The sequence below is a fragment of the Arachis ipaensis genome, chromosome B06, assembly GCF_000816755.2.
Source record: "Arachis ipaensis cultivar K30076 chromosome B06, Araip1.1, whole genome shotgun sequence".
NCBI classification, from domain to species: Eukaryota; Viridiplantae; Streptophyta; class Magnoliopsida; order Fabales; family Fabaceae; genus Arachis; species Arachis ipaensis.
Genome location: NC_029790.2, coordinates 21,849,447 through 21,875,972, shown reverse-complemented (window position 1 = coordinate 21,875,972; position 26,526 = coordinate 21,849,447). Strand labels below are relative to the sequence as shown.

The 26,526-nt window shown below is 37.6% G+C and overlaps 1 protein-coding gene and 3 long non-coding RNA genes across 4 annotated transcripts; all 4 read left to right on the top strand.

Moving 5' to 3' along the window:
* Window positions 14,338–15,295, top strand: LOC107648085. The gene is made up of 3 exons (XR_001621720.2): window positions 14,338–14,543; window positions 14,669–14,847; window positions 15,214–15,295. It is a non-coding gene; the product is annotated as an uncharacterized LOC107648085 (long non-coding RNA).
* LOC110263921 lies at window positions 15,344–15,564 on the top strand. Its single transcript, XR_002349650.1, has 2 exons — window positions 15,344–15,380; window positions 15,486–15,564. It is a non-coding gene; the product is annotated as an uncharacterized LOC110263921 (long non-coding RNA).
* Window positions 16,325–17,716, top strand: LOC107648084 (actin-depolymerizing factor 4-like). Its single transcript, XM_021104254.1, has 2 exons — window positions 16,325–16,635; window positions 16,921–17,716. The coding sequence occupies exons 1-2, from the start codon at window positions 16,425–16,427 to the stop codon at window positions 17,169–17,171; spliced, it is 462 nt and encodes a 153-aa protein (XP_020959913.1). The 5' UTR covers window positions 16,325–16,424; the 3' UTR covers window positions 17,172–17,716.
* Window positions 18,014–19,041, top strand: LOC107648082. The gene is made up of 3 exons (XR_002348535.1): window positions 18,014–18,073; window positions 18,464–18,777; window positions 18,953–19,041. It is a non-coding gene; the product is annotated as an uncharacterized LOC107648082 (long non-coding RNA).

Here is a 26,526-nt window from a genome sequence, read left to right as displayed (position 1 = left end):
AGTGGCTTTGTTTTAAAAAGGGAACTCACTTTGAGTAAATTTGGCTTATGAGCCTGAGATGATTTGAGAAATGAGATCTTTGAAGCCAAGGCTAAAAAGAGTTGAAATTTGATTTCAAAGTGAAATGGCTTGAGAAAAGTGATTTATGGCTTAAATGCCGGTTTTATGAATTTGATGATGTTGAATGGTGGAAGTGTTGCTTTGTTGTGAGCCGGAATGAAAGTATCTTTGGGAGCGGTATTGCGGTTTAAAGTTTTAAACAGGCTCATATTTTAGTATTAATTAATATAAGTGTCGTCGTAATGTCCGAACTATCAGAGTCACGCAACCGGAAGTGCGAGCTTTGGTAGTTAGGGTGTTACACTAATCTCCCTGGAAATTCGCTGAACTGGTGTCTCGAGAATTCCCCAACGAAGTCGTGTATTAGTCGTCTGAGAGATGTATAAACATAGCTGGCAGTTCGCACTTTCCAGTCATGTATTCACACGAACCCAAGTAGACAAGGGTGTTTGTCAGGCACGCTGTCTTAATATGATGAACAGAGCTGATTGTCACTGATCATCCTATTCACCATGTTGAAGAACGAGTATACATCTTAGAATTAGATCAAACACGGATCAAGGAGAAACAGTAATACTTTTATTAATTCATAGGACTCAGCAGGGCTCCTCCCTTCAACTTAGGAGGTTTAGAAACTTATACTGAAAGGAAAATACAATGGTAAAAATGAAAATATGGTGAAAATTTTGTAGATGATGTATTTAATCCCTTAAATACTAAACAAATTACTAGTAAGGGTAAAATAGTCTTTTTAGTGCTAAAATCTACTTTTGGGGCCCACTTGGTGAGTGTTTGGGCTGAGTTTTGATGAGATCCACGTGCTAGGAGACCTCTAGGGCGTTGAATGCTGGCTAGGGGGTCCTCTCTAGGCGTTTGGATGCTGGTCTTTTCTCTTTGGGCGCTGGACACCTGGAAGGGGGTAGGAGGCTAGCGTTGGACGCTAGTTTTGGGCCTTCTAATCTGAAGCAAAGTATAAACTATTATACATTGCTGGAAAGCTCTGGAAGTCAGCTTTTCAGAGCCGTTAAGAAACCTCTATTTAGACTTCTGTATGTCCCAAAAACCTCTTCCAAGTGCAAGGAGGTCAGATCTAGACAGCATTTGCAGTGCTTTTTCTGTCTCTGAATCAGACTTTTGCTCCAGCTTCTCAATTTCAGCCAGAAAATACCTGAAATTGCACAAAAACACACAAACTCATAGTAGAATCCAAAAATGTGAGTTTAACACTAACCTATAAAAACTTAATAAAAACTAAACAAAACATACTAAAAACTATATGAAAACGATGCCAAAAAGCGTATAAAATATCCACTCATCAAGACTTCCCAGCCTTTTCTCCGAATTTCATATTGGATCTCTGGATACTCATTCTTCTTAAGCTTAAAAGGGACCTCAGGGATCACCTTTTTCTTGGCCACTACTTCATAGAAGTGGTCTTGGTGGGCTTTGGTGATGAATCTCTCCATCTTCCAAGATTCGAAGGGGGCAGCTACTGCCTTTCCTTTCCTCTTTCTAGAGGGTTCTATGACCTTGGGTGCCATAAGTGAGAATGGAATGTAAAAAGCAATGCTTTTCCAACACCAAACTTAAAACTTTGCTTGTCCTTGAGCAAAAATAAACAAAAGAGAAGAGCGGAGTAGAAGAAGAAGAAAATAGATGGAGATGGAGGGAGAAGAGCAATTCAGCCAAGTGAGGGCTAAATATGTATGAGTAGTGTGTGGGATAAGTGGAATGAAGGGGGGTATTTATAGAGAGTGTATGGTTATGTTTTCAAATGAATGGGGGGGGAATATAGGTGGGAAAGTTTGAATTTAAGTGGGTGGGAGTTGGTGGGAGTTATGATGGTTTTGAGGAAGAGGTATGGATGTGATTAGTTGAGGGTTTATAGGGAAGAGTGTGTAAGAAAGTGTGAAAAGAAGAGAGAAGAAGGTGGGGCAGGTGAAGATGCCGTGGGACCTGCTGGTCCTGAAAGGCTAGGGAATTCAAATTCCCTGCCCTCCTTATAGGCGTTGAACTCCTTGCTTATGCTCCATAGTTGGCGTTGAACACCCAGGAGGGACCTCCTTCCTGGCGTTCAACGCTAGGTCTTCTGTCTCTGTTGGCCGTTGAATGCCCAGCCTCTGCTCCAGGGCTGGCGTCCAATGCCAGTAATGTTACCCTTTGTGGGCGTTGAACGCCCAGTCTTGCCTTCTTGTCTGGCATTCAACGCCAGCAAGACATGTTCTCCAGGGTATTTTGTTTCCACTTCTGAACATTTCTGTCTCTATTCTGACTAATGCACATGTTCATGAACCTAAAGAAAATAATTAAGAAAAACAAATTCAAAGAAAAACATAAATAATAACTATGGTTGGGTTGCCTCCCAACAATCATTTCTTTAACGTCACTAGCTTGACGGTTAGCTCCTTACGGAGATGGATATGAGATCAGAATTTCACCCTTTACACTGAACTTTCTTCCTGTCTTCTTATGGATGAGCTCCACATGCTCTAGAGGCAAGACACGACTCACTGTATGTGGTGTGATTGGTTTCTTAGTGAAGAAAACTCTCATGCCAGGTGAGAGACCTTCAGTGGGAATCTTTTTGTCCCTCCAGCCTTTAAGTTTTTTCTTCTTAGTACCTTTGGTCTCAGTGCTTGTTGATGACTGTCCAACACCAAACTTAGAATTGGTGTCTGGGGGCTTAGTAAAGCTCTGCACTGAAAAAGATAGTTGGAACACTAAGTATTGTACAATTATCTCTCTTTTCTCAGAGGGAGAGTTTGGATGAGGCATCTTGAACAAGATGTGCTTCTCCCCTAGTTGTAAAATCAATTTTCCCTTTGCTACATCAATGATAGCATTGACAGTGGCTAGGAAAAGTCTTCCAAGGATCATGGATTCATCTTCATCTTCCCTAGTATCTAAGATTATGAAGTTTGCAGGGATGTAAAGGTCTTCAACCTTCACCAAGACATCCTCTACTAAGCCATATGCTTTTTTCATTGACTTGTCTGCCATCTCTAGTGAGATATTTGCAGCTTGTACCTCAAAGATTCCCAACTTCTCTATCACAGAGAGTGGCATGAGGTTTATACTTGACCCTAAGTCACACAGAGCCTTCTCAAAGGTCATGGTGCCATTGGTGCAAGGAATTAGGAAGCTTCTGGGATCCGAAAGCTTTTGAGGAAGCCTCTGCTGAACCAAAGCATTGAGTTCTTTGGTAAGTACTGTAGGTTCTTCCTCCAATGTCTTTACTCCAAATAACTTAGCATTTAGCTTCATGAGAGCTCCTAGGTACCGAGCAACTTGCTCTTTGATAGTTTCTTCATCCTCATCAAAGGATGAGTATTCATCAGAACTCATGAATTGCAGGAGTGCTTGCAAGGGGACCTTATGGTCTCTACATGAGCCTTGGCTTCCTTTAATTCTTGGATAGGGACTTCATCAGTGGGTGTTGAATACTTAGTAGGAATACCGTTACTGGCGTTCAACGCCACCTCTTGTGGCCTTTTGGGCGTTGAACGCCCAGGAGGGGCCTCCTTCCTGGCGTTCAACGCCAGCTCTTGTGCCAGTTTGGGCGTTGAACTCCCAGGAGGGACCTCCTTCCTGGCGTTCAACACCATTAAAGGTGTAGTATTGGGCGTTGAACGCCCATTAGGGAGCTCATCATTGGCGTTCAACACCAAATTACTCCCTTCAGATTCGGCCTCAGCTTCTGTAATGATGGCCTTGCACTCTTCTCATGGGTTTACCTCAATGTTACTAGGAAGAGTGTTAGGAAGAGTCTCAGGGATTCTCTTGCTCAGTTGACCAACCTGTACCTCTAAATTTCTGATGGAGGATCTTGTTTCAGTTATGAAACTATGAGTGGTCTTAGAGAGGTGATGTGAGATATTTGTCGGTTTAGAATTTACCAATAAAATTCCGCCGTGAGTATAGTCTAAACCAACAAGCTATCCCGCACCAAAATTAGAAAATGTGTCACCATAATAAAAATTCAATAACCGGGAGTAGAATCCCGGGTCGTTCTCCCTAGGAGTTGCCCTAAGATGCACGTCATTGGTTAGGGGCTCTCTTGGTGTTTTTGGAGTTGAATGCAAGACAAGTAAATGATCATGAAACTAAAGCAATGGACAATTAATAATTGAAATAAGGAAACTGAAGAATTAAACTAACAAGGGTGAATGACAATCAATCAATATAAAATCCTTGGCTAGGAGTGGGAATTGGAATTCCTATCATCATTGCCTCCATCAATTGTGACAAGAATTGGCCATTGCTCCACTTAGTTAACCTCTAACTATGAAGGAAAGTCAAGTGGATATAATCAACTTGAGTCCACAAGTCCTAGTCAAATCCTAAGGAAAGACTAGCTTTAGTGGCATTCAAATCAACTAGCAATTTCCAATTGTCAATCAATTGTCCACAAGTGTCTCCAATTGCCCAACCCCCAAGCCAAGAGTGAAAATTTACTCCATAACTAAAATTGACATTTTCTCAAACACTTGGTGGGCAAGAATGAAAGACATTGTGAAATTGAGAAGAGAGTTCAAATTAAAGTTATCTACTACAAACAACTAACAATAATAAAGCAATTAATAATAATGAACATGAAATTCCTCAATGCATTAATAGAAATCAATGTAAACAAGATCCCAATCTAAGATCCAAAATACTATCATAACAAGAACACTAAATGAGAGTAGGAGAATGAGATCTACAAATTGAAGCAATGTAAAATTGAATTAATACAGATCTAACTAAAGGATCCAAGTGAAATTGAAATTGAGAAGGCTAAAATCTAGAGAGAAGTGAGAGTTTTTCTCTCTAGAAAACAAAACTCCAAAACTAGCTAAAATTATGTGTATGGTGTGAATGAGTCAATCCCCTCTTTCCTCCTTGGTTCCTTGGGTCTTTTCCATGCAGAATTGAGCTCAGATTGGGCCTGGAGCGTCTCAGAAATCACCAGCCACGATTTCATTAATGATGTCACGTGCTGGGCGTCACGCGTGCACGTCACCTAAGTTCTACGAGCCACGCATACACGTCAGTCATGCGTACGCGTCGGTGGGATTTTGCCAAACCACACGAATGCGCCAGCTCTTGCGCACCAGTTTCAGCCACATGCATCCACGCGTGCGCGTCGGCCACGCGTGCGGGTCGCCACCAATTCTCCAAAGATTCATTCTTCATGTTCCTTCCACTTATGCATGCTTCCTTTCCATCTTCTAGGCCATCTTTGCCCTATAGATCCTGAATCCACTTAACAAACATATCTCGGCATCGAATGGTAGTAGAAGAAGATTAAAATTTGGCATTTTTAGGGTTAAAGAAGCATGTTTTAAACCATGAAACAAAATTAGGAAGAAAACACAAAACCATGCAATTTATATGAATAAGTGTGAAAAATATTGATAAAACCCCCTAAATTCTACACAAGATAAACCCTAAAATTGGGGTTTATCAAACCTCTCTACACTTAAACCAAGCATGTCCTCATGCGAAAAATTAAAAGACAAAAGAACATAGGAGAATGAGGTTTATGAAATGCAATTTACCTACATGGATGCAACTAATGCAAATGCTTCTATCTACTTGATCAAAAGTTAATCAACTTCCAACAACACACATGAACGAGTAGGGCCACTACAAGAAAAAAGGCCTTTGACCACGCTTTTTTCTTGCTACACTCTAAAAACGTGGCCAAAAGTGGTCAATGGCCATGTTTTTTTAGGGTGGCGATTAAATAGAGATTTGGCTATGTTTTTTCTTGCTACGCTTTAAAAGCGTGGCGAAAAGTGTCAATGGCCATGCTTTTATGAAGGTGGTAACTGATTCGAGATTTGGCCACGCTTTTTTTTGCCACGCTTAAAAAGCGTAGCCATAGAGAGAAACAGGCACACTTTTAAAGCGTGGCAACAAAATTTTGTTATTGAGACATTTTAAAAGCGTGGCCGTTTCTTACTACTGTTTTGGCACGCTTAAAAAGCGTGGCAAAAAATATTCAACTAAAAAGAAAATTACAAACTTGTTCGTTAGCTTGCTTCGAAATTCTAAGTTACAATAATTTACACATTACTCTTCCAGACTTGGTCTTCATTGTTACAATTGCCCTAGCTCAATTTAGAAAGCCCTCCATGAAGATGAACACCCACGATTAACCCTAGTTAACCCTAATGCAGTCTTTATTGTGCCTCACCCTACCCTAACCTTCTCTTCATTATGCCTCACCGTACCCTAACCCCTAACCACGACGAAGAACCCTAATCGAAGAACCCCTAACAGCACGCCGCGAAGAACGTCGTCAGTTGTCGGCGCTCCCAATGTCTCCATCGAAGAACCCCTAATCCGCAAGCTCACTGAGTCTCACCCTCTGTCGTCAGTCTTCGCTTTTTTCTTGCCACTCTCACCCTCAAGCTCACTGAGTCTCACCTCTCTCACGGCTGGTTTCACCGTCGACCTCTCTCTATCTCTCCAATATATCGCTTTCCTTGCGGGTGTTTCAGACTCAAGTTCATCGCGCTCTGCCACCGTCGCTGCTCTGTCGCACTCTATCGCAAGCTCTGCTTCGGCCATCAATGCTTCCTTCGCTGTGAGTTGGTCCCTGGGCAGGTGGTCGTAGGAATTTCAAGATCCTTATGTAAGTGTCTTTTGCGTATTTATGCTTACAATTTATTGGTAAGAAAATAATTTGAATCTCTTACATGAAATTCTGATTAGGAGGTGCTATACTATTACTATGAGTTTCTCATTACTTATCCCGTTTTCATAGCCATTAATAAAAATCTGAAAGATAGCCTTAATAAGAGTTGTCTTCTGCATTTAGTGTTGTCTTCCATTTGGGTGCTGATTGTACTTTTCTGTATTTGTGGCATTGAGGTAATGTGAAATCATCCTCCTTTGGCATCCTGGAAAAATGCAATACAAAGAAAAAGTCATTCACATTATATTATGATGATAGCAATTGAGTCACTGATGTAACAATTAACTGAAATCAGACCTCAAAAGCATGCAACCTTTTGCGTATAAAGCAACATAATAAAAACAAAAACAATTTAAATTCAAATTGACTTGGGTAACATGGTTAAAAGAATTACTGAATCAATAATCTATATCTTTAATACATTCTGTAAGGTCGTATACTATAAATGTTGTTCTATCCTTGTAGGTATAGTAAAAATTTCTCTATCAATTTTATATATTCTTCTTGATACAACTATAATGTAACTTGCACTTGAATGTTGCCCAGATTGCTATTATCAAATACAATGCAAGTAGAAAGGAATAAAGGAAAGATTCAAGGAGAAAATAAAAAATAAAAAAAGAATCATCTTTTGTGCCTCCAATTTTTACAAATAAAGGATAATGCAATTGGAAACGAAGTTGCCTTGCTTTCCCTTTTCTTTCCCTTCTTGGATGTTATTTTTATTTTTTTCTTTATTTCTTTATTAGCTATCCTTTTAGTTGGAAATGATGTCTTAATTCTATGTTTGACAATGAGAAGTCATTATACACTCATAAAGTTAATTTAGGTTTTAAGTTAATTTAAGTTAATTTAGGTTTGAATAGAGTTAAATAACGAGAATAATGTAATTTTACATTGTAGGTGAGTTTGAATGGTTCTGGAGTTGTGGCTTCATCAGTTCCCAGTTCATCAGAATTTATTTCTATAATTATATTATCCATATAAGTATTAGCAGGTGCAACTTTGAGGTATGTCCTATTTTCTAATTCTGGAAGGCATAAATTCTGCTCTTTGAATTTTTGGTAGAGCTGAGCTGAGATTGTGGAAAATAGTATAATACTTACTTTGGAACTGATTGTTAATTGGTTCTTCTTTATTCTCGTTATATCTAACAGTAAATGTTTTTGGTTTAATTTTGGATATTTGTAATAGAGGAACTGGCTATCTATTTTGGTTCAATCATCTTATTGACAAGAGGCAATTTAATTAAAGGGGTCAAGACCTTTTCATCAAAGTCCCTAGCTTAGAGTTAGGTAACTGTTTTTTCATCTTTCATCTCTTTTTCCATTTTGATTTCTTGTGAAATATGTAAATTAGCTAGTCAGGATTTATCCTCGCTGCCTCGAAAAGTTTTTAGCTTTTCAAATTAGTTATTAAAAAGAAAGGTAAGTTTATTAGTAAAGTAGGTTATAATGGGATTGATGAGTCCATATTTGATGGTATATTTTGACTGAAATTGGATGGATTCTACTACATGAACTCACACTTAAGCACTAAAATAGCATACTTTTGTGTTTGATCTCTGATTTGATCTTAAATGCAAAAACATGTGTTTTAATGCTTAGATTAGTGATTTTTAATTCCACTTTTATGTCATTCGATGCCGTGATATGGTTTGTGAGTGATTTCAGGCCTTGGAGGCAAGAATGGATAGCCAAAAGTGTAGGAAAGCATGTACAAGGGAGAAAACATGAAGAAAATAAGAAAAATCACACACAGCGAAGTGTGCGTGCGCACAAGCGAGAAATTCCATCTGTGCGTGCGCACAAGCACCTGTGCGTACGCACAGGTCAATTTTCAGCCGAGTGTTTAGATGCACACGTCTGTGCGTCCGCACAGGTCCCTGCACATGATTGCATTAATGAAACATGTGCTGCGCGAATTTGGAGGCCCTTGGCTCATTTTTGGAAGGCTGAAATGCTGTTTTGGAGTGCTATATAAAGGAGAATTCAACACTTATCAAAGGGGGGCATTGGAGCACAATTTTACATAGTTTTTCATAGTATTAGGAGTAGGAGTAGTGTAGAGTAGAGACCTCTCCTAGGGTTTATCAATTTCCATTGTAGCATATTATAGCAAGCTTTGATTTTGGATTTTTACTTCTTCAATTGTAAGTACTCTCAATTTTCTCTTTAATTACATTGTCTTTATTCTCATTTCTTTTGGGTTCAAGTTACTTGTTTATATTTGCAATTTTGTGTTTCTTGAAGTTTTGATCAATGAATTTTATGTTTCATGCTTCCTTTATGTTTGATTGCTTGTTTATGTTTGGTTTTGTTGATAGTTGGTTATAGTTTTCCATTTTACTTTGCAATTTTCCATGTTTTACTTTTATGCATACAAAGTGTGAAAATGCCAACTCTAGATTTTGAGTAGATTTTTCCGCCTTGACTTGTGGTTTTAGTTGACTCTTGTTTCCATTGACGCTAGCTTTTTATCAACTAATTTGGTAAGTTGGTTAGGGGGAGATTGTTGAGTTAAGAAATTAATTAATAAAATGATGACAAACATTTGATTAGTAGGCTAATCACCTAATTAGTTTTGATTATTTTTGATAAAGTGATGCAGGCCAAAAACAAGTGTTGAAGTAGCCCAACATCAAACAAAAGATATCTGCTAATGGGCTGAATGGTAAGTGAAAATAAAAACAAGCCCAAGTCATTCATCTCAAGCTAAATTCTTCAAAGGAGCAAAAGTAAGGCACCAACGGGCTGAACTTGAGTAGAACCTGATCCAAGCCCGAATTAAATCTCAATTCCATCTCACTTGCTTTCACCAAATCAACGTTCCTTTCTTCTCTGTCTCAGTCAAATCAGAAAATCAGAAAAGTGAGAAAGAGAGGAAAGAGCTTCTTCCCTAAGCTAGTCACCAAAGAAGCAAGAGAGAGAAGGATTAAGCTTGAAACACAGAAGTCAAATCAGAAAATCCAAACCAAATCAAGCTTAGGTTAAAGGTAACCCATTTGCTCTTGCATGCATCAGATCTTCTTCTCTTCTTCCCAACTTTCTGCTCTGTCCGAAATGGGATACCAAGGAAAGTTGTTTTCTATTATTCTCTGATGTATATCCACGGTCTTAAACGTGACTTGGGAACCAAGTTGGTTTTCAATGGCTCAGATCAAGTTGACCATTGGAAGACTCTTGTGGTTGCTGCTTTATGGCTTTCGATCAAGATGAGGAAGTCAGAAGGAGAGTTTCCACTCTGAGGTTTAATGGAAAAGTGAATCTCCGGGTTGGTGAAGCTTAAGGCTCAAGGTGTTGACCTTGGTAGAAGAACCCAGCAACATGCAAGGAGATAAAAGAAGACTTTCTGCTCATTCAGAAGCAAGGAGAGAAAACGAGAGTGTGAGAATAGTGTTCTGCAAAGAAGTTCCTCTATTTGGATAATGCTTTCTTTCAAAGAAGCATTCAGCCAATACTGAAGAACTGTATCTGAGGTTTGCGAATCTGGTTTTGCACATAGCAAAGAGGCTGCTGATGAAGTCAATCTCCTTCATGTTTTACTGATTGTGATGTTCTTTTCTATGTATATCTTTCTGTAATTTCTTGTGAGAAAAGGCATTGTGAGGAAACTCAAGTAAAAGCCATGAGTGGAAAAAGGCTGAGTAAAACACTTGAGAGAAAAGCCTAGAGTTATTTTCTGATTTCTTTAGGTATGTTTATATCTTGTATCTTGTACCTGTGAGGTATCCCTTTCTTAGTTGGGTTAGCACTAAGAGTGAATATTTAGGTATTAGCATAGCCAATGTCAAGTTAAGTTAGAACTTGAGTGTGAAAGGATTGGGTCAATCCTGTGGAATTGGTGTAAGTAATACTGTTAACTATAGTGAAAATTCCTCCATTGTTGTGGAGGAGACTAGACGTAGGTTGCATAGCACAAGGCGACCAAACCAGGATATATGCTGGTGTTAGCTTTTCTCTTCTCTGCACTGTTCTGTTTTCTGATATTCATGAGACAAAAATAAATTGTCTCATAAATTTTTGCTGCTGAGTTCGAACAGAATCAGAATTGAAAGTTTGTTTAAAAAGGGTCATAACAGCAACTAAAAGATAGGCATAGATTCAACCCCTCTTCTCTAAGCCTACTACAACCTTCAATTGGTATCAAGAGCTAAGGTCTCAAGAATCAAGCTTAACCGCTTGGAGCAAAGATCCAATGGCGAACAACTTGGGCACAACCACAGTTGCCTACACCCTCACTGAAGGCCAGTCAAACAACCGGCCACCTTTCTTCAACGGGAAGAACTACTCCTACTGGAAAGAAAGGATAAGGATTTTCATCCAATCCATTGACTACAACATATGGAAGATTGTTGTGAGTGGTCCCAAGATCCCAACAAAAATAAGTGCTGATGGAGTGGTGACTCCAAAAGAAGAAGCTGAATGGAATAAAGATGATAAGAAGAAGATAGAGCTGAATGCTAAAGTAATCAACCTTCTTCACTGTGCTATCAGCTTTGAAGAGTACCGCAAGGTGTCTAGATGCAAGACAGCCAAAGAAATCTGAGAAAAACTCCAGGTTACACACGAAGGCACTAAACAAGTCAAAGAAACGAGGACTGATATGCTGCGAAAAGAGTACGAGATGTTTAGCATAAAGGATGGAGAAAGCATTGATGAAGCGTTTGAGAGATTCTCAATCATAATTAACAACCTTGATGCTATGGGTACAAACTATACAGAACAAACCTTGGTGAGAAAACTCCTTAGAAACCTCACAAAAGAATGGGAAAATACTGCCACTGTCCTAACCGAGAGTAACAACATAAGTCCCATAACCTATGATGAGCTGAGAGGAAAACTCCTTGCCTATGAAGCCACACACACAAACACAGACTCAAAGAAAAAGGGAATAGCCCTCAAGTCACAAATAGAACCAAAAGAGAGTGAGTCTAGTGATGGTATTTCAGATGACGAGCTTTTGTTTTTTGCTAGGAGATTTAGAAGGATGATGAAGAACAAGGGCAAATACAAGGGTTCAAGTTCAAAGGAGCACAAGATCGACTTGAGCAAGGTGACGTGCCATCACTGCAAGGAGGCTGGACATTTCAAGCTAAACTGTCCAAAGCTCAAAAAGGAGGACAAAGAAAAGAAGGAAAGGAAGAGAGTACTCATGGCAGCTTGGGAGGATCTTGAGAACGACTCAAATGAAGAAGAAGAATCTGAAGGAGATGACAAAGACTGCTTCATGGCTGGAAACAACAATCTTGATGAGGTAAATTACTATGATTTGACCATTGAGGACTTACATGCTATTATTGATGATCGCACTTTAAACACCTCAAAACTGCTTAACAAGTACAATGAATGCAGATCTGAAAGAGATGTGTTAAGAGCTGAAAATGATTTTTTAAAAGAAAAAGTGAAGGAAACTGAATGTGCTTTGGACATCATTGAAGAAAATAGATTTCTAAAATCTAAACTTGAAAAATTAAAAGGAAAGCACATTGTGGATCCTTCTCATGAGTTAATTGCTGAAAATGAAAGATTAAATGATATAATTAAAAGGCTGAATGGTGACTTAGCAAAATTTGCTCAAGGTTCTAGTAACTTGGACAAATTACTTGCAAGTCAAAGACCATTGTTTGAAAAATCTGGTTTAGGCTACATAGCCAAGGAAGATGCAGTTTCTAACACTTCCTCTATAAAATTTGTGGCTTCTTCATCAAATACCAAATCTATACCAAACAAATCAGGTATTGGATATGTTTCAACTTTTGAAGAAAAATTTGATGAAGTATACACAAGTGAAACTGAGCCTTCACCAAGAACTGATCCGAGTTCAAACCGGCCAGGTTTGGGTTACATTTCGAAAAATGAGGCTGTTTTCAAGAAACCACCATTTTACAACAAAACCTCATTTTCGAAAGGTAAAAATGTTCAAAGAAATTCTGGTGAAAATGCTTTTGCAAAGAGGAATAACTTTAATAAAAATCAGTTTGTCAAAAGAAATGCATCTCCTCCAAAAACCAGAAAATTTCAACACCTTAATCATTTCAAGCAATATAACTCACCTCAATTTTAGCGACACACATCAGAAAATCATTGTGTCAATTGCAAGAAATTTGGTCACTCATATGCACAATGTTTCATTAAAAAAAGAGTTATAGGAAATAAAGTTTACAATGTTGTTTGTGATTTCAATGCACTTGGGCAACCAAGATGGATTAACTTCAAAGGATCCAAATTATTTTGGATACCTAAGGCTACTTGAAACTCTTCATGCAGATTTGCCTAGCATCCAAGAACAAAAAGGACATGTGGTACATAGATAGTGGATGTTCAAGGCACATGACTGGAAGGTCAACCTACTTCATCAAACTAAATAAGTATGATGGAGGTTTTGTGACCTTTGGAGATGATGGTAAAGGTAAAATCATTGTTGTTGGAAAAGTAGGTAATGAGCAATCTACTTTCATTGATGATGTACTTTTGGTATGTGGTTTGAAGCACAATCTTTTGAGTATAAGTCAGCTGTGTGATTTAGGATATCTAGTGACTTTCAAAAGATTTGAATGCTGTGCTGTTAATGAAAGGACAAATGAAGTGATGTTTGTTGCCAAGCATTTTAATAATATGTATGTACTTACTCTTGATGAACTAAAGGATCAAAATGTAGCTTGTCTTCACTCTAAAGAATCTGAAAAGTGGTTATGGCACAAGAGATTGGGCCATGCAAGTATGTTTCAAATAAACAAACTTGTAAAGAAAGAATTAGTAAGAGGTCTTCCTTTGATAAAGTTTGACAAAGACATCACTTGTGATGCTTGCCAAATGGGAAAACAAACCAAAAGTTCTTTTAAACCAAAGGAAGACATCTCTACTAAAAGACCACTTGAGTTGCTACACATTGATTTATTTGGTCCAACAAGAACTCAAAGCCTAGGTGGTAAACATTATGGTTTAGTAATTGTGGATGACTATACTAGGTTTGGTTGGGTTTTGTTTCTTGCACACAAAAATGAAGCCTTTTCGGCCTTTGAACCTTTTTGCAAGAAAATTCAAAATGAAAAGGTTTTAAAAATCTCTTCTATAAGAAGTGATCATGAAACTGAATTTGAAAATAATTTATTTGAATCCTTTTGTGAGGAATTTAGAATAGCTCACAACTTCTCTTATCCAAGAACACCACAACAAAATGGTATTGTAGAAAGAAGAAATAGAAGCATACAAGAGATGACAATAGCTATGCTTTGTGAGAGTAATGTTCCAAAATTCCTTTGGCACTACTAGAAAACTAGTTATTACAGACGGATATTTCTGACGGATTTTATCCCACAGAAATACAGAGGGAATTTCAGAGGGATTTTTTGTCAAAAAACAAAAAAAATGGATTAGAATAAATTACAGACGGAAAAGAGAATCCGTCGATAATTCTGTCGGAAAAAATAATTTTTTTTCCGTAGAAAATGGTTACAGACGGAAAATCCGTCTGTAACTAAATAGACAAAACGCTGCGTTTTATTAAATTATTACAGATGGAAAATCCGTCTGTAATTTAAAATTTCCGTCAGAAATATTAAATTAACCCTAATTTAACCTTAAGTGTCTCGAGCTTCAGTCATACTCCACACAAGCTTCTTCCTCTCTCTGTCGCACGAACAACTTCTTCTCTCCGTTGCACGAGCTTTTTCCGCTGTTGCCACCATTCGCGTCGCACGAGCTTCCTCCGCCACCGCTCTCGTTGCATATGCTCCCTTCATCGCCGTCATCATAGAGCTCTCTCTTGTTGCGTTTGCTCCCTTAGTGAATTTCAGGTATACTCTGATTTTGTGATTCTGGTGCTTAGGGTTCAATTTTTCTGTGCCAATTTTAGGTTTATCAAATTTCTTAGCAGTTTCTATCTTCTTGTTACTGTTAATGCTGATTGAGCTTGTTGTAGGTTTATCAATTGTTTTATTATCAGCGAAGAAAGAGATTTTTTGTCGGTCATTTCTGCAGCGATTTGTGAAACTCGGTGGTTGTTGTTGAATGGCGAAGCTTGGAATGATAGTTGACTCCGTTGGTAACTTCTTCTCTGGCAAAGACCAGCTTCCTTAGTGTGACCCTGACATCGTCGCTGTAAGCTTTTTCTTTTTTTCGATTCCATTTTCTTCATTCAGAATTGATATCAACTTGTGATTTCTTGTTATCTATTGGTCGTGATTTCAGTCTTGATGTTTAGGTCAAAATCAAGTTAGCGCTTGCAATAGGTTTAGGGTTTAGATATAAATCAATCACATATCTTTTGTTACTTTAGTTAAGGAGGAAGAATTGCAGCTTCTATGAAACAATTCCCTGTTATGATGGATCATTGTGTAATTAGTTAAAGCTATAGCTTGGAGCATGATATGTTTCATTCACAAAAGAAATTGTTGATAACAATTGAAACCTCCTTGTCTTTTTATTGCTCCTTTGCTGCTTTTTATTACTCGAGTTTTTGTGCAGGGGTGTGAGAGAGAGGTTGCTGAGGCTGGGAAGCAATCCGATGAGTTCTTGCAAGAGTGTCTTCTGCGATTATCGTGGGCTCTTGTTCAGTTCAAGGGTATGTTATAGTTGTCTAGAACAGAAATTTAATTTAGTTAATGGCAGAAGTAACCTTTTGGAAGTTAATGGTTAGTGTTTTTTGGTGCTCACTATAATTCTTAAGTCTTTTGGGGCTTCCATGTTATTCCACTCAAGCATTCACCAGTGGTGTCACTATTTTCACTGTTTTCAAGTTTCAGAAGTAGATCACCATGAAAGACAAGTAGAGGAAGCTCAGCAGAAAGGATTGTCCCTCACTGATGGAGATAAGGTATAATTTTTTATATTAAATATAATTTTAAAGAGTCTAATAACTAACTAGAGAAGCAGTTTCTGGTAGTCAATTTCAATCAATTTCACTTTACTATTTCTTTTGGATTGCTTACTTGAAAAATTGAGGCCACATGCTTTTGATTATTTTTTTATTTGTTTGTTTGGATCTTTAATTTCGAGTAGCTGTGCTGTGATTTATGATCTATTCCACTCTCGGTTTCTTTTGATGCTGTTTTTCTTCCTCCAAGTTTTTTAATTGTTCATTGTGTGAGTTATCGAGCTGGGTCAATTCGGTTTTTTTGTGTCTAAGGTTTAGCAACTATGCATTTTAGCTTCCTCTGCATTTCTATTCTTGGATGTGCATAAGAATTTCGTTTCCATTTGATATTTGGATGTGCATAAGAATTTCGTTTCCATTTGATACTTGGTATAAGATTATATTTGGCCTTGCTATCTTTATTTTTTATATCTGAACTTATTTCTTCCCAGTTTTTGTCCTAGTTTTTGTTTTGACATGACACGTTAATATTCAATGGAACTAATTTAATTTTGAATGATTGTTGTCTTCAGGAAGTGCAGCGATTAGTTAATTATCAGGTAACATTAGTTAATTATCAAATTCATAACATGCTTTGGGATCTCATCCACAGAATCTTCCCCTCTAATTTGTTGAATGGATATCAAATTAGGGGTAAAGATCAAAATCACTTGATTTTATTTTTCATTGAGGAACTATTAGCTACTCAAGTGGCAAAAGGATTAAAGTATGCGTGAGTAATAATTCGTGTGGGTATCTGCTTGATCATAATTGCTTTGCTTTGGTGTGCCTTTCAATCTCTCAGGCAAATGCAGCTTCTGGAATGGCGGTCTATGATGACTGCAAGTTGCAGTTTTTGGAGCTCAAGACAAAAAGGACTCACAGGTTCATAGTTTTCAAGATTGAGGAGAATCAGAAGCAAGTCATTATGGAGAAGCTTAGTGAGCCAGCTCAAGGCTACAAAGATTTCGCTGCTTGCCTCCCTCCTAATGAGTGCCGCTATGCTATATATGATTTCGAGTTCTTGACCGAAGGCAATGTTCCCAAGAGCAGGATTTTCTTCATTACTTGGTAATTAGATGTTTGCTTGTTTGTTTGTTCATATGCCTGCTGGTTGCTTTTGCTGTTGATTGATATTAATTTGATTTTTGTGTGCCTTTGTGCCTTTGTGATATTAATTTGATTTTCTAGTTATAAATTAATCTCTAAACGGTTGCATTGTGTTACTTGTTCCAATTTTTCTTGCGTACTACTTGAATAGCATGATGAGGTTCAAAATTTTAAATTTCTTAACCCTGTGCGTTTCTTCTTTTTCACAGTTTTGTACAGGAATATGATCCCTAGTAACTTTACGATGAGATTAAATGCGAATCAGCAACTTTCACCGGAGTTGGATCTCTTCATGAAACAGAGGCTCCAAAATTATGAGTTAAAACAAAAGAAACTTGGTACTCGAATTGGACAGACTAAGTTCCCCTTCTGTAATACTCCGAAGTTAGGTCATCTTCTTCTTGCACTAAAATTGTTCGATGAATTGCCTCACTCACCTGTCAAACAAAATTTCTGCTAACCTACGTGTTCACTCCCTAACAAGTTGCATATCAGAATAATTAATTAATAAACTGATGTGTTTATCTGAATTATTTCACATTAAACACCAAACTCATATGACATATATAATAGGCCATGGATTTCTTATATATTGACTTAGAAATTATTTATTTATTGTTTTCACTTTTCAGAAGCACACACTCTTTTTTGGCGCGAAGTCAACAGTAACTGTGCCGTTACAGTAACTCTCTTTCCCCTTATCAGCTTATCTTATCCAAAAATTCGGTATGAAATCTTCCAATCTACTCTGTCCCTTTAATTTCAATAAAAGTTAGGGGGGAAAAGAAAAAAGCACCAATGCTTTATGCTTCCCTTCATTCGTGCATAACTAAGTAACTAACCATAACTTTTATCTCACAAAAAAGCTTCAATGGCAGAGAAGAAGAACCTGCTTGTACTTGACACCGTGACCAGGAGACTCGCCTCCATAGTCAACCACCTTGGTGCCTCTTCTCAATCTGATCACCTTTCTCTTCATTCCCACAACCAACTCCAACTTGGCCTCTGACTCTTCAACTTCCCGGAATGATAGCTATGAACGTGTTTACGGTGATGTTCCCTCCCACGACGTCGTTTGGAGGGTCATCGCTTTCGATGCTGACTCCGACAAGGAGTTCACTGACATCATCTACGAGAAGGCTGTTGAGGAAGGCATAGCCAAGGTTTGGGTTTCAGCTTTCAACTTTTTCAAGCTCATTTTTATTTTGGATTTTTGTGATTGGGTGAGTGTGGTTGCAGATTAGTATTAATAGGCCTGAGAGAAGGAATACCTTTCGACCCAATACAGTTAAGGAACTTATTTGTGCTTTCAATGATGCCAGGCATGATAGTTCTATTGGGGTTTTCATTCTTACTGGCAAGGTATGCCTCCTCCCTACTCCAGTATTTTTCAGAAATTCTATAAATTGATGCGTTGACCTCAAAAATTAAGGTTAATTGAGATGGATTCAGGCCAAATGGTTGGGGTTGATGCCCCTTTTGACTAGAGTTTAATTTTGATATACTATTATCCAATCAAATCTACTCTTAGAGTCGGATGATCATTCAAGTGATTGGTGTTAAAATGAGTTTAATTGAATGTCAGTGTATTGCATCAAATTAAATCCTTCCTTGATTATTTTAAACATGATGCTTCCAGTGAAAAGGACATTTGGCCATGTTGTTGTCACTTTGACATGAATGGAATATTCACATTTTATGTGCAAACTAGTGTGAACTTGATTGATGTTGATTTGCCTATTTATTTTGTAGGGGACCAAGGCATTTTGTAGTGGTGGTGACCAAGCTTTGAGGATAGCAGATGGTTATTTTGATAATGAAGATATTGGTAGCCTTAATGTGTTGGACTTGCAGGTTTATTGATTGTTGGCATTTTTTTATGAGGCAATTATTAGTGTTATTATGCCAATATATAAGATTAGTATGATTCTTGATCCCTAGTGTTGTTGAATCTTACGATGGGATTGTATTTCCTGAACCGTCTGAGGGTTTTCTGGCGTGTGTGCAGAATCATCCTGCTGTTGTTGTGCCTAGGCTTCCTGCTGGTTTGAATTTGCCTAGCCCAGGTGAGTTCTTTCAAATGTTCTTTTTCATTCCGCACTCTGTGAAGAACCCTTTAATTATTTTATTTTTGTTCTGATCTCTGTTTGATTTTGTTGTTCTCTCTGTTTTTCTATGTTTTGATTCTTTGGCATAGATTGATTTACTCCAATTTCAATTCGGATTTTAATTCTATTTCAGTCAGGAGATGTCAAGATTAACTTTCAATGTGGAGCTTGATGCTGCTAATGCAACTTAGTTATTTATTAATATTTTAGATTATCCTATCTTTAAGTGCTAAGTGTAATTTGTGACATTCATGTAACATTGGGATGGTCATCTTATTTTTTTTGGGTATCTTTTTATTAAGACAATGGGATATTGGCCAATGATGTTGAAAAATAACATCCAATTTTATAGGTATCATGTAATCAATATTATGTTTATTTATGTGATTTTTGGCTCTCTTTTTTCAATTTACAGTGTTTGATGGAGTACATTTAGAAAACAAATCTAAAGTATTCATTTTGCAATGGAAAAATCTAAAAAAAATTCTATTTTATCTTACTGACGGATTTACAGACGGAAAATCTGTCGAAAAATCCGTCTGTAATTACAGACGGAAAATTCGTCGGAAAGTTCGTCGCCTTTGGGAAATGGATAGAAAATTTATAGAGGGAAAATCTGTCGGTAACTGCTAAAAATCCATCTGTAATTTTCCGACGGAAAAAATCTGTCGGTAAATAATTTCCGACGGGACTTTTACAGAGGGACAAAATCCGTCGGTAATTTCGTCGGTAACCAAAAATCCGTCTGTAATAAAGACTAAATCCGTCTGTAAATCTGTCTGTATTAATCCATTTTCTAGTTGTGTGGGAAGAAGCGGTTAACACGGCTTGCCACATTTTGAATAGAACAATCATAAGGAAATTTTTGAAGAAAATCCCTTATGAACTTTGGAAAGGCTACCCACCAAACTTAGACTACTTACACATCTTTGGATGCAAATGTTTCATTTTGAATAACAAAGAAAATTTGGGTAAGTTTGATCCAAAGGCGTATGAGTGTTTGTTTGTAGGATATTCCACAACTAGTAAAGCCTATAGGGTTTATCATCAAGATGCTAGGATTATTGAGGAGTCCATACATGTTACATTTTGTGATACTAATTTGGTGCAAAGCATTTTGGAAGATTGTGACGCAAGAAATCAAGCTCAAAAGGAAGATGAAACCACTCAAAATAATGAAAAAGAAAATTCTGGTCAAACTGAACCAGAAACTGCAACTGCTGAAAATTCAAGAGACAATTCCATTTTATCTCATGAATCTGAAGGAAATCCTGAAGCCAGCAGCACCCAGAATCCCTTGGTATCTGAATCTGCCTCGAAATCCACCAGACCTCGTGAATGGAGATTCTTGAAGAATTATCCTGAGGAATTTGTCATTGGGGATGTCTCTCATGGAGTGCAAACTCGGTCTTCCACTAGAAAGGCAAATGAAGGATCTAACATTGCCCTTCTTTCACAAATAGAGCCTCAAAATGTCAAAGAATCCCTTAGTGACCCCTCTTGGGTTAAAGCTATGGAGGATGAGCTTCTTGAGTTTGAAAAGAATCAAGTATGGACCTTGGTTCCAAGGCCAAGTGGAAAGAAAGTGACCGGCACCAAGTGGATATTTCAGAACAAGTTGGGAGAAGATGGTAGCATTGCAAGAAACAAGGCAAGGCTAGTGGCACAAGGATATGACCAAGAAGAAGGAATAGACTTTGATGAATCCTTTGCCCCTGTTACCCAAATGGAAGCCATAAGACTTCTCTTAGCTTATGCTGCATTTTGTGGTTTTAAATTATCTCAAATGGATGTGAAATATGCATTTTTGAATGGTGTGATAGATAGAGAAGTGTATGTAGAGAAGCCTCCTGGTTTTGAAAATAAAGAGCATTCTAATCATGTTTTCAAATTATCAAAAGCTCTCTATGGTTTAAGACAAGCTCCTAGAGCTTGGTATGAGAGACTTAGCTCTTGTCTTTTGAAAAATGGTTTTCAAAGAGGCACCACTGACACAACTCTATTATCAAGAATTCTAATGATTCCTTCATTCTAGTTCAAATATATGTTGATGACATTATTTTTGGATTAGCCAATGAATCCCTTTGTTCTGAATTTGGAAAACTCATGACAAGTGAATTTGACATGAGTATGATGGGAGAACTTAATTTTTTCCTTGGGCTGCAAATTAAACAAACTGAAAAAGGTATTTTCATTCATCAACAGAAGTATGCCAAGGAATTAGTTAAGAAATTTGGTATGAAAAATGCCAAACCTATGGGAACTCCCATGCATCCTAGTTCAAAATTAGATAAGGGAGAAACTGAGAAAGATGTTGATGAGACTAGGTATAGAGGAATGATTGGTTCTCTTATGTACTTAACTTCCTCTAGACCAAATATTGTGCAAAGTGTTGGATTGTGTTCTAGGTTCCAATCCAAACCAAAAGAGTCACATCTTTCTACAGTTAAGAGGATCATTAGATATGTTCATGGCACATCAAATTTTGGTCTTTGGTATCCTAAAATTGATGATTTTTCTGCAGATGGTTATTGTGATGCAGATTTTGCTAGTGATAGAGTTGATAGAAGGAGCACTTCAGGCTTATGTTGCTTCCTTGGGAAGTCCTTGAATGTTTGGTCAAGTAAGAAACTGCCAACAGTGGCTCTATCCACTACTGAGGCTGAGTATATAGCTGCTTCTTCATGTTGTTCTCAGCTTTTATGGTTAAAAATACAGCTTGCCGATTACAAATTAATTGCTAAAAATATTCCCTTAATGTGTGATAATATGAGTGCCATTAATATCTCTAAAAATCCAGTTTTGCACTCTAGGACTAAGCATATTGAAGTGAAATTTCACTCAATAAGAGAACATATCCAAAAGGGGGATATTAGTATTCAATTTGTTAAATCAGAGGAGCAATTAACAGATATTTTCACAAAACTATTAGCTGAGAATAGATTCTGTATGCTTAGGTCTTGTCTAGAAATTTTGAGTTATGATTCTTTATTTGAAAAATGCTGATGTTTTTGCTGGAGATTTTTGTCTCATAAACAGGTATGAGACAATTCTGGGCAGGTGATGAACGTTTCCTTCAAATCAGTGTGTTCTGGGCTTGTTTCACGTGAAAGTTAATCTGGGCCAAACTCAAAATCAGATCTAGAGTGGTCCAATGTGTTTCCTTAAATCCAACTATCCCAGGGCCCATATATGAATGTTACAATTTTGGTTTGGTTGATATTTTTGTTAGGCTGTGTGCTTAAATTTTTTTTTTGAAAGGATTTCCATTTAATGTTTTTAATCCAAAAAAGATTCTCAGCTTGATTTAATTTTTAAAGTTTTTCAAAATTTAAAATTAATTTCCTATTTTATTTTAAATCAAATAAAATCTTTCTTTTATGAGGTCATGTCTTTTCAAGTCATTTCAAAAGGTGATGCAGTTGCATGGTTTTGGAAATCTACTTTTGGGTACGGTTACCAACACACCCTCTCTTCCCTCTATAACTTTTTCTCAATCCCTTCGATTTTCACCACTACCCTCATTACTCCTTTTCTTCTTAAAACCAAAAACCACTAAATGAGGAAGAAAACCATAGCACACAAGCTTCCTCGTGAAAAGGTGTATAAACTTCCATCTAAGCCCTCCACTCGCTCCCAAGACCGAACCTTCACACCTTCACCATCTCCTCCTACCTCTCTTCCTCGCACTGCTCCCATGGCACAAACCAAGACCACACAAAGGTATCCTGCCCCTGCCAAACCTACGCCACCACCTAAGGCAACGCCATCCAAACCAAGCTCCTCAAAACCTAGCTCATCCAAGGGTAAGCGTCTTGCTGTTGAAGAACCTGTTCCTGAGACAGCAAAACCTAAGCCAAGGTCTGTTCCTTTGTGCTCACAGAGAGGTAACCCTCATCTCCCTCTCAAATCTATTAGAGAACCAGACATTGATCCTTTTGCTCACAAATCACACTTCATGACTTCTCACTCAGACTATAACCCCCATCGTTTCAAATCTGCCATGAACCACGATTTTTATGAGGGAGTTATTCAGTATCGTACTCTGTATCCCTCTTTTCTTGCGGATTTACCCTCTTTGAAAAAGAAAGGCTTTCCTTTTGTTGAAAATTTGGAATTTTTAGACTGGAATCACCTTTTCAAAATAAAAAAACCTGTGTGTCCTCTGTTAGTCAAAGAATTTTATGCAAACATGACTTACCATAAAGGAAGTGTGCATTCTTATGTTAAGGGCAGAGACGTTATTTTAAATAATAAAACTATCAGTGATTCTTTGAAGTACACCGATGTTGGGCCGTGTGCTTACACGTCTGTAAAGTGGGATGAAGGAGTTGGTATCTCTTACCAAGATGCTTTGGCTTACATTTGTGAACATGTTTCATTAATTGATGGCATCACACCCACTCACAAAGCCCTAGGATATGAACGTGCTCAGTTGCACCGAATTGTCAACCACATTTTACTTCCTCAAAGTGGTTCATATAAAAGGGTATCTTACACAGACACACTGGTTTTGTATGCCCTAATCACTAAAACAGAAATCTCTTTTGCCTATTTGATGGCTAGATACATGTTTGATTCTGTTAGAAGTGAGAAAGATAAAACACTACCTTATGGCATGTTTTTAACTTGCATATTTGAACACTTTGGTGTTGACCTGTCAAATGAGACTTATGAAAACAGACATTCATACCTAAAAGGGGGTGGTTCAGTGAAACAGCAAAAAGGACCAACTCGATCTGAGAAAGTATTTCTAGATGATGATGATGATGATGATGAAGAGTTCATTCCGGATGACTCTCCTCCTCATCGATAACCTTCAAGAGGATGAAGACCCTGCCACTGATGTTGAAGAGGAAGCTAATTCGGAGGGAAATGGTTCTGATGCCTAGAAATTGTCTCATGAAAACTGTTGCTGCTCTCTTTTTGTCTCATAAATTTTGTTTCTTTTGCTACTGATGAACTGTTTTATTTTGGATGACTGTAATAACTCTAAACACTGCTGTACTTTTGATAAGTTAGTTAGTACTTTGAACTGTGCTCTAACTCTTTTCTGCAGGTTTGAGATATTGTTTTTGTTGGTCTTGCTTGCTATCCGCCCTTGATGACAAAAAGGGAGTAATAGCAATAGATATTGTTTTTTCTTCTACATTAAAACTTGTTTTCACATGTTGAATCCATTTTTGCTGCTAATATTAGCTTAATATTGGGCTGATTATATAGTGTTGTTAGCTTGATATCCCTTAGACAAGATAATTGTGTACAGCTCTCTATTGTGTTCTCTTTAAGTACAATGTAAAACAAGAATAAAGAGGAAAGCATAAATCTAGGGGGAGCTAATCTTGAAAAAGAAAGGGAGAACAACACTAAAGCAAGTAACATCAAAGGGAAGTTTTCTAACTTTACAAAAAATTTTAATTCCTTTTGATCATTGCTTGATTATGTTTGTCATCAAGGGGGAGATTGTTGAGTTAAGAAATTAATTAATAAAATTGATGATGACAAATATTTGATTAGTGGGCTAATCACCCAATTAGTTTTGATTATTTTTGATAAAGTGATGCAGGCTAAAAACAAGTGTTGCAGCAGCCCAACATCAAACAAAAGATATCTGCTAATGGGCTGAATGGTAAGTGAAAATAAAAACAAGCCCAAGTCATTCATCTCAAGCTAAATTCTTCAAAGGAGCAAAAGCAAGACACCAACGGGCTGAACTTGAGTAGAACTCGATCCAAGCCCGAATTAAATCTCAATTCCATCTCACTTGCTTTCACCAAATCAACGTTCCTTTCTTCTCTGTCTCAGTCAAATCAGAAAATCAGAAAAGTGAGAAAGAGAGAAAGAGCTTCTTCCCTAAGCTAGTCACCAAAGAAGTAAGAGAGAAAAGGATTAAGCTTGAAACACAGAAGTCAGATCAAAAAATCCAAACCAAATCAAGCTTAGGTTAAAGGTAACCCATTTCCTCTTGCATGCATCAGATCTTCTTCTCTTCTTCCCAATTCTCTGCTCTGTCCGAAATGGGATACAAAGGAAAGTTGTTTTCTATTTTTCTCTGCTGTATATCCATGGTCTTAAACGTGACTTGGGGACCAAGTTGGTTTTCAAGGGCTCAGATCAAGTTGACCATTGGAAGACTCTTGTGGTTGCTGCTTTATGGCTTTTGGTCAAGATGAGGAAGTCAGAAGGAGAGTTTCCACTCTGAGGTTTAATGGAAAAAGTGAATCTCTGGGTTGGTGAAGCTCAAGGCTCAAGGTGTTGACCTTGGTAGAAGAACCCAGAAACATGCAAGGAGATAAAAGAAGACTTTCTGCTCATTCAGAAGTAAGGAGAGAAAACGAGAGTGTGAAAATAGTGTTCTGCAAAGAAGTTCCTCTACTTGGATAATGCTTTCTTTCAAAGAAGCATTCAGCCAATACTGAAGAACTGTATCTGAGGTTTGCGAATCTGATTTTGCACATAGCAAAGAGGCTGCTGATGAAGTCAATCTCCTTCATATTTTACTGATTGTGATGTTCTTTTCTATGTATATCTTTCTGTAATTTCTTGTGAGAAAAGGCATTGTGAGGAAACTCAAGTAAAAGCCATGAGTGGAAAAAGGCTGAGTGAAACACTTGAGAGAAAAGTCTAGAGTTATTTTCTGATTTCTTTAGATATGTTTTTGTCTTGTATCTTGTACCTGTGAGGTATCCCTTTCTTAGTTGGGTTAGCACTAAGAGTGAATAGTTAGGTATTAGCATAGCCAATGTCAAGTTAAGTTAGAACTTGAGTGTGAAAGGATTGGGTCAATCCTGTAAAATTGGTGTATGTAATACTGTTAACTATAGTGGAAATTCCTCCATTGTTGTGGAGGAGACTGGACGTAGGTTGCATACCACAAGGCAACCGAATCAGGATATATGCTGGTGTTAGCTTTTTTCTTCTCTGCACTGTTCTGTTTTCTGATATTCATGAGACAAAAATAAATTGTCTCATAAATTTTCACTGCTGAGTTCAAACAGAATCAGAATTGAAAGTTTGTTTAAAAAGGGTCATAACAGCAACTAAAAGATAGGCATAGATTCAACCTTCCCTTCTCTAAGCCTACTACAACCTTCACTTATGGATTAAGATCAATTATGCTTGCTTGACTTACTGATGAGCGGATATTTTATATGCTTTTTGGGGTTAATTTCATATAGTTTTTAGTATATTCTAGTTAGTTTTTAGTTTATTTCCATTAGTTTTTAGGAAAAATTCATATTTCTGGACTTTACTATGAGTTGTGTGTTTTTCTATAATTTCAGGTATTTTTCTGGCTGAAATTGAGGGAGCTGAGCAAAAATCTGATTCAGGCTGAAAAAGGACTGCTGATGCTGTTGGATTCTGACCTCCCTGCACTCAAAATGGATTTTCTGGAGCTACAGAACTCAAAATGGCACGCTTCTAATTGCGTTGGAAAGTAGACATCCAGGGCTTTCCAGCAATATATAATAGTCCATACTTTTCTCAAGGATAGATGACAGAAACTGGCGTTCAACGCCAGTTCTCTGCCCAATTTCGGTGTCCAGCGCCAGAAAAGGATCAAAAGTTGGAGTTCAACGCCAGAAATGGATCCAAACCTAGTGTTGAACGCCTAAAACAGCCTTATGCACGTGAATTGTTTAAGTCTCAGCCCCAGCACACACCAAGTGGGCCCCAGAAGTGGATCTCTGCACCACCCATCATAGT

Excerpts from the sequence above, each read along its gene's own strand:
- LOC107648084 (XM_021104254.1), top strand. The coding sequence starts at position 16,425 with ATGGCGGTCTATGATGACTGCAAGTTGCAGTTTTTGGAGCTCAAGACA. Across the intron at positions 16,636-16,920 it reads TTTCGAGTTCTTGACCGAAG|TTTTGTACAGGAATATGATC; the intron begins GCAATGTTCCCA and ends TCTTTTTCACAG.